At 56.5% G+C, this 20,703-nt stretch overlaps 1 protein-coding gene across 1 annotated transcript; it reads left to right on the top strand.

The window, feature by feature from the left end:
• Nucleotides 1–506: 506 nt before the first annotated feature.
• On the top strand, nt 507–10,239 carry LOC147086870 (uncharacterized). The gene is made up of 2 exons (XM_085979073.1): nt 507–1,950; nt 8,806–10,239. The coding sequence occupies exon 2, from the start codon at nt 8,825–8,827 to the stop codon at nt 9,776–9,778; it is 954 nt and encodes a 317-aa protein (XP_085835199.1). The 5' UTR covers nt 507–1,950; nt 8,806–8,824; the 3' UTR covers nt 9,779–10,239.
• The last annotated feature ends 10,464 nt before the right edge of the window (nt 10,240–20,703 follow it).

Genomic DNA, 20,703 nt, shown 5'->3' with positions numbered 1-20,703 from the left:
CATTGGCCCCAGGACACCGGGGATAACACCCCTGCTCTTCTTTGAAATAGCGGCCGTGGGATCTCTTACATCCACCTGAGGGGGCAGACGGGACCTCGGTTTAACGTCTCACTGAGCCACAGCTGACACGTTGCCACGCTTCTGCCCATTTTACCACCCGGTCCGTGTCAATCTGAAGCCGATAGCTATCCTCAGCATGATCTGCTACTTTGCCAAATTTCATATCATCTGCAAACTTTAGAATGCTGCTCCCTACACCCAAGTCTAGGTCATTTATGCAAGTTCATAAATATTGCAAAGAGTAATGGACCCAAAGCTGATCCAATTGAACCCTCTCCATCTAATACCCTCTCCTGTTTTAATGCGGGGGGAGGATGAATGCTGCTGTGTGGCTGCACACAGTGAGACTGACGTCACTGAGGGACTGCCAGCAATGGCGGCCGTTTCTCCCACAGTGCCCCGCGGCTGAGAAACCGCTCTATGGAGAGACTGGGAGGCGGCGCCTGCGCAGAGAGGGGACGCGAGGCGAGGACCCGGCCAGACAGTGAATCCAGGCTCCAGACAGTGAATCCAGGCTCCAGACACCGGGTGCAGGCTCCAGACAGTGAATCCAGGCTCCAGACAGCGAATCCAGGCTCCAGACACCGGGTGCAAGCTCCAGACAGTGAATCCAGGCTCCAGACAGTGAATCCAGGCTCCAGACACTGAATCCAGGCCCCAAACACTGAATCCAGGCTCCAGACACCGGTTTCAGGCTCCAGACACCGGGTGCAGACTCCAGACAGTGAATCCAGGCTCCAGACACTGAATCCAGGCCCCAAACACTGAATCAAGGCTCCAGACACCGGTTTCAGGCTCCAGACACTGAATCCAGGCTCCAGACACTGAATCCAGGCTCCAGACACCGGGTGCAGGCTGCAGACACTGAATCCAGGCTGCAGACACTGAATCCAGGCTGCAGACACTGAATCCAGGCTCCAGACAGTGAATCCAGGCTCCAGACAGTGAATCCAGGCTCCAGACAGTGAATCCAGGCTCCAGACACCGGGTGTAAGCTCCAGACACTGAATCCAGGCTCCAGACACTGAATCCAGGCTCCAGACACTGAATCCAGGCTGCAGACACTGAATCCAGGCTCCAGACACCGAATCCAGGCTCCAGACACTGAATCCAGGCTCCAGACACCGGGTGTAAGCTCCAGACACTGAATCCAGGCTCCAGACACTGAATCCAGGCTCCAGACACTGGGTGTAGGCTCCAGACACTGAACCCAGGTTCCAGACACTGAACCCAGGCCCCAGACACTGAACCCAGGCTTCAGACACTGAATCCAGGCTCCAGACACTGAATCCAAGCTCCAGACAGTGAATCCATGCTCCAGACACTGAATCCAGGCTCCAGACACCGGGTGCATGCTCCAGACACTGAATCCAGGCTCCAGACACTGAATCCAGGCTCCAGACACCAGGTGCAGGCTCCAGACACTGAATCCAGGCTCCAGACACCGGGTGCACGCTCCGGACACCGGGTGCACGCTCCGGACACCGGGTGCACGCTCCAGACACCGGGTGCTTGCTCCAGACACCGGGTGCACGCTCCAGACACTGAACTCAGGCTCCAGACACTGAACCCAGGCTCCAGACGCCGGGTGCATGCTCCAGACACTGAATCCAGGCTCCAGACACCGGTTGCAGGCTCCAGACACTGAATCCAGGCTCCAGACACTGAATCCAGGCTCCAGACAGTGAATCCAGGCTCCAGACAGTGAATCCAGACGCCGGGTGCAGGCTCCAGACTCCGGCTCCAGACACCGGGTGCAGGCTCCAGACAGTGGGTGCAGGCTCCAGACAGTGAATCCAGGCTCCAGACACCGGCTGCAGACCCCAGACACCGGACTCCAGACACCGGGTACTAAATCCCTGCTCCAGACCCCTGGCTTGTGGCTCCTGGGTACGTACATCATCCATCTCGCAGACAGAAAGCAGAGAGTAGCGGTGAACGATTGTTTTTCAGACAGGAGGGAAGTGTACAGCGGTGTCCCCCAGGGGTCGGTATCAGGACCACGGCTCTTTTTGATATATATCAATGACCTAGACTTGGGTGTACAGGGAATAATGTCAAACTTCGCAGATGATAGGAAACTCGGAAATGTAGTAAACAGTGAGGAGGATAGGAAAGAACGTCAGGAGGACAAGGACAGGCTGGTGAAATGGGCAGACACGTGGCGAATGCAATTTACCGCAGAGAAGTGTGAAGTGATTCATTTTGGTAGGAAGAATGAGGAGAGACAATAGAAACTAAATGGTACAATCTTAAAGGGGGTGCAAGATTAGGACGACCTGGGGGCGTTTGTGTACAAATCCTTGAAGGTGGCAGGACAAGTTGATCCGGCTGTTTAAAAAAGCAAATGGGGTCCTTTATAAACAGAGGAATGGAGTACAAAAGCAAGGAAGTTATTGCTAACCCTTTATAAAACACTGGTCAGGCCCCAGCTGGAGGATTGTGTCCAGTTCTGGGCACCGCACTTTATGAAGGATGTCAAGTCCTTGGAGAGGGTGCAGAGGAGATTGACCAGAATGGTCCCAGGGATGAGGGACTTCAGTGATGTGGAGAGACTGGAGAAGCTGGGGTTGTTCTCCTTAGAGCAGAGAAGGTTAAGGGGAGATTGACCAGAATGGTACCGGGGATGAGGGACTTCAGTGATGTGGAGAGACTGGAGAAGCTGGGGTTGTTCTCCTTAGAGCAGAGAATTTTAAGGGGAGATTGACCAGAATGGTACCAGGGATGAGGGACTTCAGTGATGTGGAGAGACTGGAGAAGCTGGGGTTGTTCTCCTTAGAGCAGAGAAGGTTAAGGGGAGATTGACCAGAATGGTACCAGGGATGAGGGACTTCAGTGATGTGGAGAGACTGGAGAAGCTGGGGTTGTTCTCCTTAGAGCAGAGAAGGTTAAGGGGAGATTGACCAGAATGGTACCAGGGATGAGGGACTTCAGTGATGTGGAGAGACTGGAGAAGCTGGGGTTGTTCTCCTTAGAGCAGAGAAGGTTAAGGGGAGATTGACCAGAATGGTACCAGGGATGAGGGACTTCAGTGATCTGGAGAGACTGGAGAAGCTGGGGTTGTTCTCCTTAGAGCAGAGAAGGTTAAGGGGAGATTGACCAGAATGGTACCAGGGATGAGGGACTTCAGTGATGTGGAGAGACTGGAGAAGCTGGGGTTGTTCTCCTTAGAGCAGAGAAGGTTAAGGGGAGATTGACCAGAATGGTACCAGGGATGAGGGACTTCAGTGATGTGGAGAGACTGGAGAAGCTGGGGTTGTTCTCCTTAGAGCAGAGAAGGTTAAGGGGAGATTGACCAGAATGGTACCAGGGATGAGGGACTTCAGTGACGTGGAGAGACTGGAGAAGCTGGGATTGTTCTCCTTAGAGCAGAGAAGGTTAAGGGGAGATTGACCAGAATGGTACCAGGGATGAGGGACTTCAGTGATGTGGAGAGACTGGAGAAGCTGGGATTGTTCTCCTTAGAGCAGAGAAGGTTAAGGGGAGATTGACCAGAATGGTACCAGGGATGAGGGACTTCAGTGACGTGGAGAGACTGGAGAAGCTGGGGTTGTTCTCCTTAGAGCAGAGAAGGTTAAGGGGAGATTGACCAGAATGGTACCAGGGATGAGGGACTTCAGTGATGTGGAGAGACTGGAGAAGCTGGGGTTGTTCTCCTTAGAGCAGAGAAGGTTAAGGGGAGATTTAATAGAGGTATTTAAAATCATGAATGATTTTGTTAAGAGTAAATAAGGAGAAACCGTTCCCAGTGTCAGGAGGGTCGGTAACCAGAGGACACAGATTGAAGATAATCGGTAAAAGAACCAGAGGGGAGATGAGGAGAATGTTTTTTACGCAGCGAGTTGTTGTGATCTGGAATGCGCTGTCTGAAAGGGCGGTGGGAGCAGATTCAATAGTAACTTTCAGAAGAGAATGGGATAAATACTGGAAAAGGAGAAACGTGCCGGGCTGTGGGGACAGAGCAGGGGGGAGTGGGACTGATTTCGAAGGAGCCGGCTCAGGCACAATGGGCCGAATGGCCTCCTCCTGTGCTGTGGGATTCTCTGAACATGACTTGCCCTGAATCAATCCGTGCCTGTTGTCTTTGATTAACCCGTTTGTTCCTAAATGCTCATAGAATGGTTAGAGCACAGGAGGAGGCCATTCAGCCCGTTGAGCCCGTGCCAGCTCTCTGCAAGAGCGCTTCAGCTAGTCCCACTCCCCCGCCCTCTCCCCATAGCCCAGCAATTTTTTATCCTTCAGATACTTATCCAATTCCCTTTTGAAAGCAACGATTGAGTCTGCCTCCACCACCCTTTCAGGCAGCGCATTCCAGATCCTAACCACTCGCTGAGTAAAAAAGTTTTCCTCGTGTCACCTTTGGTTCTTCTGCCAATCACCTTAAATCTGTGTCCACTGGTTCTCGACCCTTCTGCCAATGGGAACAGTTTCTCTCTATCTACTCTGTCCAGACCCCTCATGATTTTGAACACCTCTATCAAATTTCCTCTCATCCTTCTCTGCTCTAAGGAGAACAACCCCAGCTTCTCCAGTCTCTCCACATCACTGGAGTCCCTCATCCCTGGTACCATTCTGGTCAATCTCCCCTCAACCTTCTCTGCTCTAAGGAGAACAATCCCAGCTTCTCCAGTCTCTCCACATCACTGGAGTCCCTCATCCCTGGTACCATTCTGGTCAATCTCCCCTTAACCTTCTCTGCTCTAAGGAGAACAACCCCAGCTTCTCCAGTCTCTCCACATCACTGAAGTCCCTCATCCCTGGTACCATTCTGGTCAATCTCCCCTTAACCTTCTCTGCTCTAAGGAGAACAATCCCAGCTTCTCCAGTCTCTCCACATCACAGGTCCCTCATCCCTGGTACCATTCTGGTCAATCTCCCCTTAACCTTCTCTGCTCTAAGGAGAACAATCCCAGCTTCTCCAGTCTCTCCACGTCACTGAAGTCCCTCATCCCTGGAACCATTCTTGTAAATCTTTTCAATTTCAATTTTATTGGTCACATAACCAAATACAACAAGTGAAATCCAGTCAGTGAAATGCTTTTTTCTTAACGAGCCGAGCGCACCAAGCAGCAAAGGACACTTAGCTGCCTGGTACACACGGAGCCCGCAAGGACGGCAGCCATCTTCATCGGCGCCATCACAATAGGGTCCGCTCTCGCCTCGCTCCGCCTTTCCCGCACTCCTGCCCGACAATCTTCAGCCGCCGTGGTACCGACGTCCCCGGGGCCTGCTTCTCCCTGGCTCCCCTTCCACCCGGTCTGACCTCTGAGCCTCCCGCGGTGTCCGACCTTCCAGGGCCCTCGGTCCGCTGGCCGCCTCCTCTTCTGCCGGTTCGACCTCCGAGCCTCCCGCCGAGGAGCTGCCAGCCGCCGTGCTACAGCGGGTCGTCGTGGCCTCCATCGCTGCTTCTGCTGCCTCCCCGCTGACTCGCTGAACTCATCAGCGCCGATGCACAGCGTCTGTAGCGGAAGTGTGCCGACCAACTCAGGGAGAGCGCTTACCCTGCGACCGCCACGGACGCCCTCTCTAAGGCCTTCACATCCTTCCTAAAGTGCGGTGCCCAGAATTGGACACAATACTCCAGTTGAGGCCGAATGAGTGTTTTATAAAGGTTCATCATAGAAACATAGAAGATAGGAGCAGGAGTCGGCCATTCGGCCCCTCGAGCCTGCTCCGCCATTCAATGAGATCATGGCTGATCATCCAAATTCAGTACCCTGTCCCTGCTTTCTCCCCATATCCCTTGATCCCTTTAGCCTTAAGAAATATATCTAACTCCTTCTTGAATATATTTAATGAATTGGCCTCAACTGCCTTCTGTTGTGGAGAATTCCACAGGTTCACCACTCTCTGGGTGAAGAAATTCCTGCTCATCTCTGTCCTAAATGGTTTACCCCTTATCCTTAGACTGTGACCCCTGGTTCTGGACTCCCCGACCATCGGGAACATCCTTCCTGCATCTAGTCTGTCATAACTTCCTTGCTTTTGTACTCTATACCTCTATTTATGAAGTCCAGGATCCCGTAAGCTGTTTTAACCGCTTTCTCAACCTGCCCTGCCACCTTTAGCGATTTGTGCACATATACCCCCAGGTCTCTCTGTTCATGCACCTCCTTTAGGATTCTACCCTTTAGTTCATATTGCCTCTCTTCATTCTTTCTACCAAAATGTATCACTTCACACTTTCATGTGTTAAATTTCATCCGCCACCTGTCCGCCCATTCCACCAGCCTGTCTATGTCCTCTTGAAGTCTATCACTCTTCTCCTCACTGTTCACTATACTTCCACGTTTTGTGTCATCTGCACATTTTGAAATTGTGCCCTGTACACCCAAGTCTAAATCATTAATGTATATCAAGAAAAGCAGTGGTCCTAGTACCGACCCCTGGGGAACAGACTGCATACCTTCCTCCAGCCCGAAAAACAACCATTCAACGCTACTCTCTGTTTCCTGTCACTTAGCCAATTTCGTATCCATGTTGCCACTGTCCCTTTTACTCCATGGGCCGACTATGTGACACTTTATCAAACGCCTTTTGGAAGTCCATGTACACTACGTCAACCACATTACCCTCATCAACCCTCTCTGTTACCTCATCAAAAAACTCGATCAAGTTGGTTAAACACGATTTGCCTTTAACAATTCCGTGCTGGTTTTCCTTCATTAATTCACACTTGTCCAAGTGACTGTTAACTTTGTCCCGGATTATCGTTTCTAAAATCTTCCACTATTTAAAAAAGGTGATCGAGAGAAAACGGGGAATTACAGACCGGTAAGCGGGGAAAATGCTAGAACCCATTATAAAAGATGTAATAGCAGAGCACTTGGAAAACAGTGACAGGATCGGACAAAGTCAACATGGATTTACGAAAGGTAAATCATGCTTGACTAATCTACTGGAATTTTTTGAGGATGTAACTGGTAGAATAGATGAGGGAGAACCAGTGGATGTGGTATATTTGGACTTTCAGAAGGCTTTCGATAAGGTCCCGCATAAGAGATTAGCGTGCAAAGTTAAAGCACATGGGATTGGGGGCAAGGTACTGACTTGGATAGAGAACTGGTTGGCAGACAGGAAGCAAAGAGTTGGAATAAACGGTATTTTTCCGAGTGGCAGGCAGTGACTAGTGGGGTACCGCAGGGATCGGTCCTTGGACCCCAGCTATTCACAATATATATTAATGATCTAGATGAGGGAACTAGATGTAATCTCTCCAAGTTTGCAGATGACACAAAGCTGGGTGGGCGTGTGTGCTGTGAGGAGGATGCCGAGAAACTCCAGTACGATTTGGACAGGTTGGGTGATTGGGCAGATGCATGGCGGATGCAGTATAATGTGGATAAATGCGAGGTTATCCACTTTGGTGGCAAAAGCAGGAAGGCAGATTATTATCTGAATGGCAATAGATTGGGAGAAGGGGAAGTGCAACGAGACCTGGGTGTCCTTGTGCACCAGTCGCTGAAGGTAAGCATGCAGGTGCAGCAGGCGGTTAAGAAGGCAAATGGTATGTTGGCCTTCGTAGCGAGAGGGTTTGAGTACAGGAACAAGGATGTCTTGCTGCAGTTGTACAGGGCCTTGGTGAGACCACACCTTGAGTATTGTGTGCAGTTTTGGTTGCCTTATCTGAGGAGGGATGTTCTTGCCATGGAGGGAGTGCAGCGAAGATTCACCAGACTGATACTTGGGATGGCAGGAATGACGTATGAGGAGAGATTGGGTCGATTGGGCTTATACTCGCTGGAGTTTAGAAGAATGAGAGGGGATCTCATTGAAACTTATAAAATTCTAACAGGACTAGACAGACTAGATGCAGGAAGGATGTTCCTGATGGTCGGGGAGTCCAGAGCCAGGGGTCACAGTCTAAGGATAAGGGGTAAGCCATTTAGGACAGAAATGAGGAGGAATTTCTTCACCCAGAGAGTGGTGAACCTGTGGAATTCTCTACCACACAAGGCAGTAGAGGCCAATTCATTAAATATATTCAAGACGGAGTTGGATATATTTCTTAAGGCTAAAGGGATCAAAGGATACGGGGAGAAGGCAGGGACAGGGTACTGAATTTGGATGATCAGCCATGATCTCATTAAATGGCGGAACAGGCTCGAGGGGCCGAATGGCCGACTCCTGCTCCTATCTTCTATGTTTCTATGTTACAGCACGGAAGGAGGCCATTTTGGCCCATCGTGTCCGAGCCGGCCAACAAAGAGCTCTCCGGTCTAATCCCACTTCCCAGCTCTCGGTCCATAGCCCTGCAGGTTACAGCATCCCAAGGGCACATCCAAGTACTTTTTAAATGTGGTTCGGGTTCCTGCCTCTACCACCCTTTCAGGCAGTGAGTTCCAGACCCCCACAACCCTCTGGGTGAAGAAATTTCCCCTCAAATCCCCTCTAAACCTTCCCCCAATTACTTTAAATCTGTGCCCCCTGGTTTTTGACCCCTCTGCTAAGGGAAATAGGTCCTTTCTATCCACTTTATCTAGGCCCCTCATAATTTTATACACCTCAATAAGGTCTCCCCTCAGCGTCCTCTGTTCTGAGGAAAACAGACCCAGCCTATCCAATCTTTCCTCATAGCTAAGATTCTCTACTCCTGGCAACATCCTTGTAAATCTCCTCTGTACCCTCTCTAGTGCAATCACATCTTTTCTGTAATGTGGTGACCAGAACTGCACGCAGTAGTGGGTTTATATTGAAAATCTTTCTCCACGTGAGTGTGTGATTGAGTGATCTGTTCTTTCACAGACGGAGCGCCTGAGGCAGCATGGAAGGGGAGCCTGTGACTGGAGACTGCGCGAAGGAGGCCCAGGACCGTGAGCCAAGCCCCCTCAATCGTCGGGGGAGGAGCACGCGGCTAGCGAGCCGACTGCGGCCGCGGGCCAAGGACGGACCCTTCGATCGCCCCCTGTGCCCGCAGCATTTCACCAGCCTCGGCCCCCTGGCCGGGCAGCGGGGCTGCCGCACCGGGGCGGGCACCGGGCCCAGCGAGGGAGTCCTCCATTCGGCGGACCAGGCTTTGGCCTGTCCCTCCTGCGGGAGGCGTTTCCAGAGCGCCGGGAGCCTGGCGTCTCACCGCAGGACCCACGCCCCCGGGGAAGCGTGCCCTCGCCCGGCGCGGCGGGGGGCTGTCGAGAAGCCTTTCCCGTGCCCGTTCTGCGCCAAGCCCTTCGCCACCTCGGGCGAGCGCACCAAGCACCAGCGCATCCACACGGGCGAACGGCCCTTCCAGTGCGCCCAGTGCCAGAAGCGGTTCAGCCGCTCCAGCGACCTGACCATGCACCGGCGCATCCACAGCGGCCACAAGCCCTTCCCCTGCCCCGCCTGCCCCATGCGGTTCCCCACCTTCAGCGTGCTGAAGAAGCACCGGCGCATCCACACCGGCGAGAAGCCATTCTCCTGCCCGGTCTGCCGGCGGGCCTTCTGCCGGAGCACCGACCTGAAGATCCACTCCCGCATCCACACGGGGGAAAAACCCTTCCAGTGCGCGGCCTGCGGCCTCCAGTACCGCACCTCCAGCGACCTGAGCAAGCACGAGAGGCTCCACCTGCGAGAGCAGCCTTTCCCCTGCGGCGAGTGCAGGCAACGCTTCGGGGACCTGGGCGAGCTGAGCAGACACCAGCTCCTCCACATTCGGCAGAAGCCCTTCCGGTGCAGCCACTGCCCCAGGAGGTTTGCTCAGTCCAGTCATCTGACCATGCACCAGCGCGTCCACCCGTGAGAGAACGCAGCCCCACTGAGAGACGGTCCGTCCCCGACACACTGACCCGTGAGAGAGCAGAGCCACTGAGAGAGATGGTCCGTCCCCGACACACTGACCCGTGAGAGAGAGGGGCCACAGAGAGAGACGGTCCATCCCCGACACACTGACCCGTGAGAGAGAGGGGCCACAGAGAGAGATGGTCCGTCCCCAACACACTGACCCGTGAGAGAGAGGGGCCACAGAGAGAGACGGTCCGTCCCCGACACACTGACCCGTGAGAGAGAGGGGCCACAGAGAGAGACGGTCCGTCCCCGACACACTGACCCGTGAGAGAGAGGGGCCACAGAGAGAGACGGTCCGTCCCCAACACACTGACCCGTGAGAGAGCAGAGCCACTGAGAGAGACGGTCCGTCCCCGACACACTGACCCGTGAGAGAGAGGGGCCACAGAGAGAGACGGTCCGTCCCCGACACACTGACCCGTGAGAGAGAGGGGCCACAGAGAGAGACGGTCCGTCCCCGACACACTGACCCGTGAGAGAGAGGGGCCACAGAGAGAGACGGTCCGTCCCCGACACACTGACCCGTGAGAGAGAGGGGCCACAGAGAGAGACGGTCCGTCCCCGACACACTGACCCGTGAGAGAGAGGGGCCACAGAGAGAGACGGTCCGTCCCCGACACACTGACCCGTGAGAGAACGCAGCCCCACTGAGAGACGGTCCATCCCCGACACACTGACCCGTGAGAGAGAGGGGCCACAGAGAGAGACGGTCCGTCCCCGACACACTGACCCGTGAGAGAGAGGGGCCGCAGAGAGAGATAGTCCATCCCCGACACACTGACCCGTGAGTGAGGGGTCACAGAGAGAGATGGTCCATCCCCGACACACTGACCCGTGAGAGAGAGGGGCCACAGAGAGAGACGGTCCGTCCCCGACACACTGACCCATGAGAGAGCAGAGCCACTGAGAGAGATGGTCCATCCCCGACACACTGACCCGTGAGAGAGAGGGGCCACAGAGAGAGACGGTCCGTCCCCGACACACTGACCCGTGAGAGAGAGGGGCCACAGAGAGAGACGGTCCGTCCCCGACACACTGACCCGTGAGAGAGAGGGGCCACAGAGAGAGACGGTCCGTCCCCGACACACTGACCCGTGAGAGAGAGGGGTCACAGAGAGAGACGGTCCATCCCCGACACACTGACCCGTGAGAGAGAGGGGCCACAGAGAGAGACGGTCCATCCCCGACACACTGACCCGTGAGAGAGAGGGGCCACAGAGCAAGACAGTCCGTGCCCGACACACTGACCCGTGAGTGAGGGGTCACAGAGAGAGACGGTCCGTCCCCGACACACTGACCCGTGAGAGAGAGGGGCCACAGAGAGAGATGGTCCGTCCCCGACACACTGACCCATGAGAGAGAGGGGCCACAGAGAGAGACAGTCCATCCCCGACACACTGACCCGTGAGAGAGAGAGGCCACAGAGAGAGATGGTCCGTCCCCGACACACTGACCTGTGAGAGAGAGGGGCCGCAGAGAGAGACGGTCCATCCCCGACACACTGACCCGTGAGAGGGGTCACAGAGAGAGACGGTCCGTCCCCAACACACTGACCCGTGAGAGAGAAGGGCCGCAGAGAGAGACGGTCCGTCCCCGACACACTGACCCGTGAGAGAGAGGGGCCACAGAGAGAGACGGTCCGTCCCCGACACACTGACCCGTGAGAGAGAGGGGCCACAGAGAGAGACGGTCCGTCCCCGACACACTGACCCATGAGAGAGAGGGGCCACAGAGAGAGACGGTCCGTCCCCGACACACTGACCCGTGAGAGAGAGGGGCCACAGAGAGAGACGGTCCGTCCCCGACACACTGACCCGTGAGAGAGAGGGGCCACAGAGAGGGACGGTCCGTCCCCGACACACTGACCCGTGAGAGAGAGGGGCCGCAGAGAGAGACGGTCCGTCCCCGACACACTGACCCGTGAGAGAGAGGGGCCACAGAGAGAGACGGTCCGTCCCCGACACACTGACCCATGAGAGAGAGGGGCCACAGAGAGAGACGGTCCGTCCCCGACACACTGACCCGTGAGAGAGAGGGGCCACAGAGCGAGACGGTCCGTCCCCGACACACTGACCCGTGAGAGAGAGGGGCCACAGAGCGAGACGGTCCGTCCCCGACACACTGACCCGTGAGAGTGAGGGGCCGCAGAGAGAGACGGTCCATCCCCGACACACTGACCCGTGAGAGAGAGGGGCCACAGTGAGAGACGGTCCGTCCCCGACACACTGACCCGTGAGAGAGAGGGGTCACAGAGAGAGACAGTCCATCCCCGACACACTGACCCGTGAGAGAGAGGGGCCACAGAGAGAGACGGTCCATCCCCGACACAGTGACCCGTGAGTGAGGGGTCACAGAGAGAGACGGTCCATCCCCGACACACTGACCCGTGAGAGAGAGGGGCCACAGAGAGTGACGGTCCGTCCCCGACACACTGACTCGTGAGAGAGAGGGGCCACAGAGAGAGACGGTCTGTCCCCGACACACTGACCCGTGAGAGAGAGGGGCCACAGAGAGAGATGGTCCATCCCCGACACACTGACCCGTGAGAGAGAGGGGCCACAGAGAGAGACGGTCCGTCCCCGACACACTGACCCGTGAGTGAGGGGTCACAGAGAGAGACGGTCCGTCCCCGACACACTGACCCGTGAGAGAGAGGGGCCGCAGAGAGAGACGGTCCGTCCCCGACACACTGACCCGTGAGAGGGGCCACAGAGAGAGACGGTCCATCCCCAACACACTGACCCGTGAGAGAGAGGGGCCACAGAGAGAGACGGTCCATCCCCAACACACTGACCCGTGAGAGAGAGGGGCCACAGAGAGAGACGGTCCGTCCCCGACACACTGACCCGTGAGAGAGAGGGGCCACAGAGAGAGACGGTCCATCCCCGACACACTGACCCGTGAGAGAGAGGGGCCACAGAGAGAGACGGTCCATCCCCAACACACTGACCCGTGAGAGAGAGGGGCCACAGAGAGAGACGGTCCATCCCCGACACACTGACCCGTGAGAGAGCAGAGCCACAGAGAGAGACGGTCCGTCCCCGACACACTGACCCGTGAGAGAGAGGGGCCACAGAGAGAGACGGTCCGTCCCCGACACACTGACCCGTGAGAGAGAGGGGCCACAGAGAGAGACGGTCCGTCCCCGACACACTGACCCGTGAGAGAGAGGGACCGCAGAGAGAGACGGTCCATCCCCGACACACTGACCCGTGAGAGAGAGGGGTCACAGAGAGAGACGGTCCGTCCCCGACACACTGACCCGTGAGAGAGAGGGGCCACAGAGAGAGACGGTCCGTCCTCGACACACTGACCCATGAGAGAGAGGGGCCACAGAGAGAGACGGTCCGTCCCCGACACACTGACCCATGAGAGAGAGGGGCCACAGAGAGAGACGGTCCGTCCCCGACACACTGACCCGTGAGAGAGAGGGGCCACAGAGAGGGATGGTCCGTCCCCGACACACTGACCCGTGAGAGAGAGGGGCTGCAGAGAGACACGGTCCGTCCCCGACACACTGACCCGTGAGAGAGAGGGGCCACAGAGAGAGACGGTCCGTCCCCGACACACTGACCCGTGAGTGAGAGGGGCCACAGAGAGAGACGGTCCGTCCCCGACACACTGACCCGTGAGAGAGAGGGGCCACAGAGAGGGATGGTCCGTCCCCGACACACTGACCCGTGAGGGAGAAGGCCACAGAGAGAGACGGTCCATCCCCGACACACTGACCCGTGAGAGAGAGGGGCCACAGAGAGAGACGGTCCGTCCCCGACACACTGACCCATGAGAGAGAGGGGCCACAGAGCGAGACGGTCCGTCCCCGACACACTGACCCGTGAGAGAGAGGGGCCACAGAGCGAGACGGTCCGTCCCCGACACACTGACCCGTGAGAGTGAGGGGCCGCAGAGAGAGACGGTCCATCCCCGACACACTGACCCGTGAGAGAGAGGGGCCACAGAGAGAGACGGTCCGTCCCCGACACACTGACCCGTGAGAGAGAGGGGTCACAGAGAGAGACAGTCCATCCCCGACACACTGACCCGTGAGAGAGAGGGGCCACAGAGAGAGATGGTCCATCCCCGACACACTGACCCGTGAGAGAGAGGGGTCACAGAGAGAGACAGTCCATCCCCGACACACTGACCCGTGAGAGAGAGGGGCCACAGAGAGAGACGGTCCATCCCCGACACACTGACCCGTGAGTGAGGGGTCACAGCGAGAGACGGTCCATCCCCGACACACTGACCCGTGAGAGAGAGGGGCCACAGAGAGAGACGGTCCGTCCCCGACACACTGACCCGTGAGAGAGAGGGGCCACAGAGAGAGACGGTCCGTCCCCGACACACTGACCCGTGAGAGAGAGGGGCCACAGAGAGAGATGGTCCATCCCCGACACACTGACCCGTGAGAGAGAGGGGCCACAGAGAGAGACGGTCCGTCCCCGACACACTGACCCGTGAGTGAGGGGTCACAGAGAGAGACGGTCCGTCCCCGACACACTGACCCGTGAGAGAGAGGGGCCGCAGAGAGAGACGGTCCATCCCCGACACACTGACCCGTGAGAGAGAGGGGCCACAGAGAGAGACGGTCCATCCCCGACACACTGACCCGTGAGAGAGAGGGGCCACAGAGAGAGACGGTCCATCCCCGACACACTGACCCATGAGAGAGAGGGGCCACAGAGAGAGACGGTCCATCCCCGACACACTGACCCGTGAGAGAGAGGGGCCACAGAGAGAGACGGTCCGTCCCCGACACACTGACCCGTGAGAGAGAGGGGCCACAGAGAGTGACGGTCCATCCCCGACACACTGACCCGTGAGAGAGAGGGGCCACAGAGAGAGACGGTCCGTCCCCGACACACTGACCTGTGAGAGAGAGGGGCCACAGAGAGAGACGGTCCGTCCCCGACACACTGACCCGTGAGAGGGGCCACAGAGAGAGACGGTCCGTCCCCGACACACTGACCCGTGAGAGAGAGGGGTCACAGAGAGAGACGGTCCGTCCCCGACACACTGACCCGTGAGAGAGAGGGGCCGCAGAGAGAGACGGTCCGTCCCCGACACACTGACCCGTGAGAGAGAGGGGCCACAGAGAGAGACGGTCTGTCCCCGACACACTGACCCGTGAGAGAGAGGGGCCACAGAGAGAGACGGTCCGTCCCCGACACACTGACCCATGAGAGAGAGGGGCCACAGAGAGAGACGGTCCAGCCCCGACACACTGACCCGTGAGAGAGAGGGGCCCCAGAGAGAGACGGTCCGTCCCCGACACACTGACCCGTGAGAGAGAGGGGCCACAGAGAGGGATGGTCTGTCCCCGACACACTGACCCGTGAGAGAGAGGGGCCAGAGAGAGAGACGGTCCATCCCCGACACACTGGCCCGTGAGAGAGCAGAACCACTGAGAGAGATGGTCCATCCCCGACACACTGACCCGTGAGAGAGAGGGGCCAGAGAGAGAGACGGTCCATCCCCGACACACTGACCCGTGAGAGAGAGGGGCCACAGAGAGAGACGGTCCATCCCCAACACACTGACCCGTGAGAGAGCAGAACCACTGAGAGAGATGGTCCGTCCCCGACACACTGACCCGTGAGAGAGAGGGGCCACAGAGAGAGACGGTCCATCCCCAACACACTGACCCGTGAGAGAGCAGAACCACTGAGAGAGATGGTCCATCCCCGACACACTGACCCGTGAGAGAGAGGGGCCAGAGAGAGAGACGGTCCATCCCCGACACACTGACCCGTGAGAGAGAGGGGCCACAGAGAGAGACGGTCCATCCCCAACACACTGACCCGTGAGAGAGCAGAACCACTGAGAGAGATGGTCCGTCCCCGACACACTGACCCGTGAGAGAGAGGGGCCACAGAGAGAGACGGTCCATCCCCAACACACTGACCCGTGAGAGAGCAGAACCACTGAGAGAGATGGTCCATCCCCGACACACTGACCCGTGAGAGAGAGGGGCCACAGAGAGAGACGGTCCATCCCCGACACACTGACCCGTGAGTGAGGGGTCACAGAGGGATGGTTCACTCTATCCGAAGATGGCAGGCATGGGGCTGTTGGAATACAATTTTGGCTTCAGAGAATTGGGACCAGAAGGTGCCCAGGGATCAGGAGGAACAACAGGGAGTCGGGGGACTAAAAAGACAGATGGGGCCCAGTGATCTCCTCCTGACTGGTGAGAAATTCCCAGACGGTTTTACAATCCCACCATTTTCCAATGACCATCCGCACCGGACCACTGAAGGACATCCAACTTGAAATGTCAGAGGAAGAGGAGGCAGCCCGCCCGGGGGCCCTGGGCCGCTCCTGGACCTCGCGGATTTCTCACACCTGCCTCAGATCCCTCGAGGGCGCGGCGAGATCTTCCCTTGATCTGAGTCCCAAAAGGCCACCAAGTCTTTGCTGGTCACCTGTTTTTAAAACTTCAATGTTATTGGCTTCAATCTGGATCTGAATAAAGGGTCATTCTGCAGTGGTTTTGGAAAGTGTTTTAAAAAATGACGGGGTGGTTCCCAACTCGATTCAACCTGAGCTGTGTCTCACAGCCCAGCGGGAGCAGGAAATCGAGAATGGACACTGACCGACTCAGCGAGCGGCTAAAACTGTGGCGCTGTTGCAGCGAGTGTAGCCTCAGTTGTCATTGCCCCCCCACCCCACCCAGTGCATTTGAGGGTAAGTGCGAGGGACTGATGCATGTTCATCCTGTGCACCCATTTAACATGAACTGTAACAGGAAGAATAAGGAGGCTCCATGGAAAGTAAGCATCCAAATGGGATAGAGGAGCAAAGGGCAAAGAACATAAAAACAGGAGCAGGAGTCGGCCATTCGGCCCCTCGAGCCTGCTCCGCCATTCAATAAGATCATGACTGATCTCCTACCTCATCTCCCCTTCCCTGCACTATCCCCATATCCCTCGATTCCCTTAATATTCAAAAATCTATCGATCTCAGCCTTGAATATACTCAACGACTGAGCCTCCACAGCCCTCTGGGGTAGAGAATTCCAAAGATTCACCGCCCTCTGAGTGAAGAAATTTCTCCTCATCTCAGTCCTAAATGGCCGACCCCTTATTCTGAGACTGTGACCCCTGGTTCTGGACTCCCCAGCCAGGGGGAACATCCTCCCTGCATCTACCCTGTCAAGCCCTGTAAGAACTTTGTATGTTTCAATGAGATCACCTCTCATTCTGCTAAACTCCAGAGAGTATCGGCCCATTCTGCACAATCTCTCCTCATAGAGCAATCCCCCCATCCCAGGAATCAGTCTGGTGAACCTTCGTTGCACTCCCTCTATGTCAAGTATATCCTTTCTTAGGTAAGGAGACCAAAACTGTCCACAATACTCCAGGTGTGGTCTCACCAGGGCCCTATATAATTGCAGTAAGACGTCTTTACTCTTATACTCAAATCCTCTTGTAATAAAGGCCAACATACCATTTGCTTTCCTAATTGCTTGCTGTACCTGCATGTTAACTTTCAGTGATTCGTGTACAAGGACACCCAGGTCCCTCTGAACACCAACATTTCCCAATCTCTCACCATTTAAAAAATACTCTGCTTTTCTATTTTTCCTACCAAAGTGGATAACTTCACATTTCTCCACATTATATTCCATTTGCCATGTTCTTGCCCACTCACTCAGCCTGTCTATATCCCCTTGAAGCCTCCTTGCATCCTCCTCACAACTTACATTCCCACCCAGCTTTGTATCATCAGCAAACTTGGAGATGTTACACACAGTCCCCTCATCCAAATCATTGATGTAGATTGTGAATAGCTGAGGCCCAAGCCCTGATCCTTGCGGTACCCCACTAGTTACAGTCTGCCAAACCGAAAATGACCTGTTTATTCCTGGGGCTACAGATTCACAAATCACTAAATGTAGCGATGCAGGTTAATAAGGCCATAAAAAAGCAAACCCAACACTGTTGGTCATTTCGAAAGGAATAGAATTGAAAAGCAGAGAAGTGATGTTAAACTTGTATAGAAGCTTGGTTAGACCACACTTGGAGCACTGTGCACAGTTCTGGTCTCCATATCACACTTGGAGCACTACACAGTTCTGGTCTCCATATCACACTTGGAGCACTGCACTGTCGGAGGGGCAGTACTGAGGGAGCGCCGCACTGTCGGAGGGGCAGTAGTGAGGGGGAGCCACACTGTCAGAGGGGCAGTACTGAGGGAGCGCCGCACTGTCGGAGGGGCAGTACTGAGGAAGCGCCGCAGTCGGAGGGGCAGTACTGAGGGAGCGCCGCACTGTCGGAGGGGCAGTACTGAGGGAGCACCGCACTGTCGGAGGGGCGGCACTGAGGGAGCGCCGTACTGAGAGAGTGCCGCACCATCGGAGGGGCAATACTGAGGGAGCGCCGCACTGTCGGAGGGGCAGTACTGAGGAAGCGCAGTACTGTCGGAGGGGCAGTACTGAGGGAGCGCCGCACTGTTGGAGGGGTGGTACTGAGGGAGTGTCGGAGGGGCGGTACTGAGGGAGCGCCGTACTGTCAGAGGGGCAGTACTGAGGGAGTGCCGCACTATCGGAGGGGCAATACTGAGGGAGCGCCGCACTGTCGGAGGGGCAGTACTGAGGGAGCGCCGCACTATCGGAGGGGCAGTACTGAGGGAGTGCCGCACTGTCGGAGGGGCAGTACTGAGGGGGAGCCACACTGTCAGAGGGGCAGTACTGAAGGAGCGCCGCACTTTTGGAGGGGCAGTACTGAGGGAGAGCCGCACTGTTGGAGGGGCAGTACTGATGGAGTGCCGCACTGTGGGAGGGGCAGTACTGAGGGAGCGCCGCACTGTGGGAGGGGCAGTACTGAGGGAGCGCCGCACTGTCGGAGGGGCAGTACTGAGGGAGCGCTGCACTGTCGGAGGTGCAGTACTGAGGGAGCGCCGCACTGTCGGAGGGGCAGTACTGAGGGAGCGCCACACTGTCAGAGGAGCAGTACTGAGGGAGCGCCGCACTGTCGGAGGAGCAGTACTGAGGGAGCGCCGCACTGTCGGAGGAGCAGTACTGAGGGAGCACCGCACTGTCAGAAGGGCAGTACTGAGGAAGTGACGCACTGTCGGAGGGGCGGTACTGAGGGAGTAACGCACTGTCGGAGGAGCAGTACTGAGGGAGTAACGCACTGTCGGAGGAGCAGTACTGATGGAGTGCCGCACTGTCGGAGGGGCAGTACTGAGGGAGTGCCGCACTGTCGGAGGGGCAGTACTGAGGGAGCGCCGCACTGTCAGAGGGGCAGTACTGAGGGAGCGCCGCACTGTCGGAGGGGAGGTGCTGAGGGAGCGCCGCACTGTCGGAGGGGCAGTACTGAGGGAGCGCCGCACTGTCGGAGGGGCAGTACTGAGGGAGCGCCGCACTGTCGGAGGGGCAGTACTGAGGGAGCGCTGCACTGTCAGAGGGGCAGTATTGAGGGAGCGCCGCACTGTCGGAGGGGCAGTACTGAGGGAGCGCCGCACTGTCGGAGGGGCGGTACTGAGGGAGCGGCGCACTGTCGGAGGGGCGGTACTGAGGGAGAGTCGCATTCCCTCCTAAAGTCCTGTCTTTGTAGTATCCATGAATGCACTGAGCGAGAAGGAGGGGAAACAGATTGGTCCCCTCGAGTTTGCTCCACCATCCATACAAAGAGGAGGCCATTCAGCCCCTCGAGCCCGCTCCTCGATCCACAGATACAGGAAGAGGCCATTTGGCCCCACGGGGCTATTCAACCATCCATAGGAATTGCTAGTGACCATTCAGCCCCTCGAGCCTGTTCCGCTATCCAGAGGTACAGGAGGAGGCCATTCAACCCCTCGAGCCTGCTCCACTATCTAGAGGTACAGGAGGCCATTCAGCCCCTCGAGCCTGTTCCACTATCTAGAGGGACAGGAGGAGGCCATTCAGCCCCTCGAGCCTGTTCGACTATCTAGAGGTACAGGAGGAGGCCATTCAGCCCCTCGAGCCTGTTCGACTATCTAGAGGTACAGGAGGAGGCCATTCAGTCCCTCGAGCCTGCCCCACTATCTAGAGGTACAGGAGGAGGCCATTCAGCCCCTTGAGCCTGTTCCACTATCTAGAGGTACAGGAGGGGACCATTCAGCCCCTCGAGCCTGTTCGACTATCTAGAGGTACAGGAGGAGGCCATTCAGTCCCTCGAGCCTGCTCCACTATCTAGAGGTACAGGAGGAGGCCATTCAGCCCCTTGAGCCTGTTCCACTATCTAGAGGTACAGGAGGGGACCATTCAGCCCCTCGAGCCTGCTCTACTATCTAGAGGTACAGGAGGAGGCCATTCAGCCCCTCGAGCCTGTTCCACTATCTAGAGGTACAGGAGGGGACCATTCAGCCCCTCGAGCCTGCTCCGCTATCTAGAGGTACAGGAGGAGGCCATTCAGCCCCTCGAGCCTGCTCCATCATGCAAAGGAACAGGAGTTACATAAATCGCTGGCAGGGTAGGAAGAGGCAGGCTATGCAGGAATCCTGGCATGTGACACACTCAAAACGCTTTTCAGTGCTGAATGCCGCAGAGGATGACACCAACTCAGGTGAGTGCAGTCTGGAACACATCCACCTCACTGTGGGGCAAATTAAGAAGTTTGCAGATGATACTAAAATCGGCTGTGTGGTTGACACTGAAGAAGGAAGCTGTAGACTGCAGGAAGACATCAATGGACTGGTCAGGTGGGCAGAACAGTGGCAAATGGAATTCAATCCGGAGAAGTGTGAGGTAATGCATTTGGGGAGGGCTAACAAGAAAAGGGAATACACATTAAATGGTAGGACACTGAGTAGTGTAGAGGAACAAAGGGACCTTGGAGTGCATGTCCACAGATCCCTGAAGGTAGCAGGCCAGGTAGATAAGGTGGTTAAGAAGGCATACGGAATGCTTGCCTT

The sequence above is a fragment of the Somniosus microcephalus genome, unplaced genomic scaffold (genome assembly GCF_052327205.1).
Source record: "Somniosus microcephalus isolate GS21.2 unplaced genomic scaffold, FLI_Smic_1.0 unresolved_chr7, whole genome shotgun sequence".
In the NCBI taxonomy this organism is placed as follows: domain Eukaryota; kingdom Metazoa; phylum Chordata; class Chondrichthyes; order Squaliformes; family Somniosidae; genus Somniosus; species Somniosus microcephalus.
Note: the sequence above shows the minus strand (reverse complement) of the source record. Positions and strands in the feature narration are given on the sequence as shown.

Bases quoted from the DNA above. Each gene is read 5' to 3' on its own strand.
- LOC147086870 (XM_085979073.1), top strand. From the start codon at position 8,825: ATGGAAGGGGAGCCTGTGACTGGAGACTGCGCGAAGGAGGCCCAGGAC.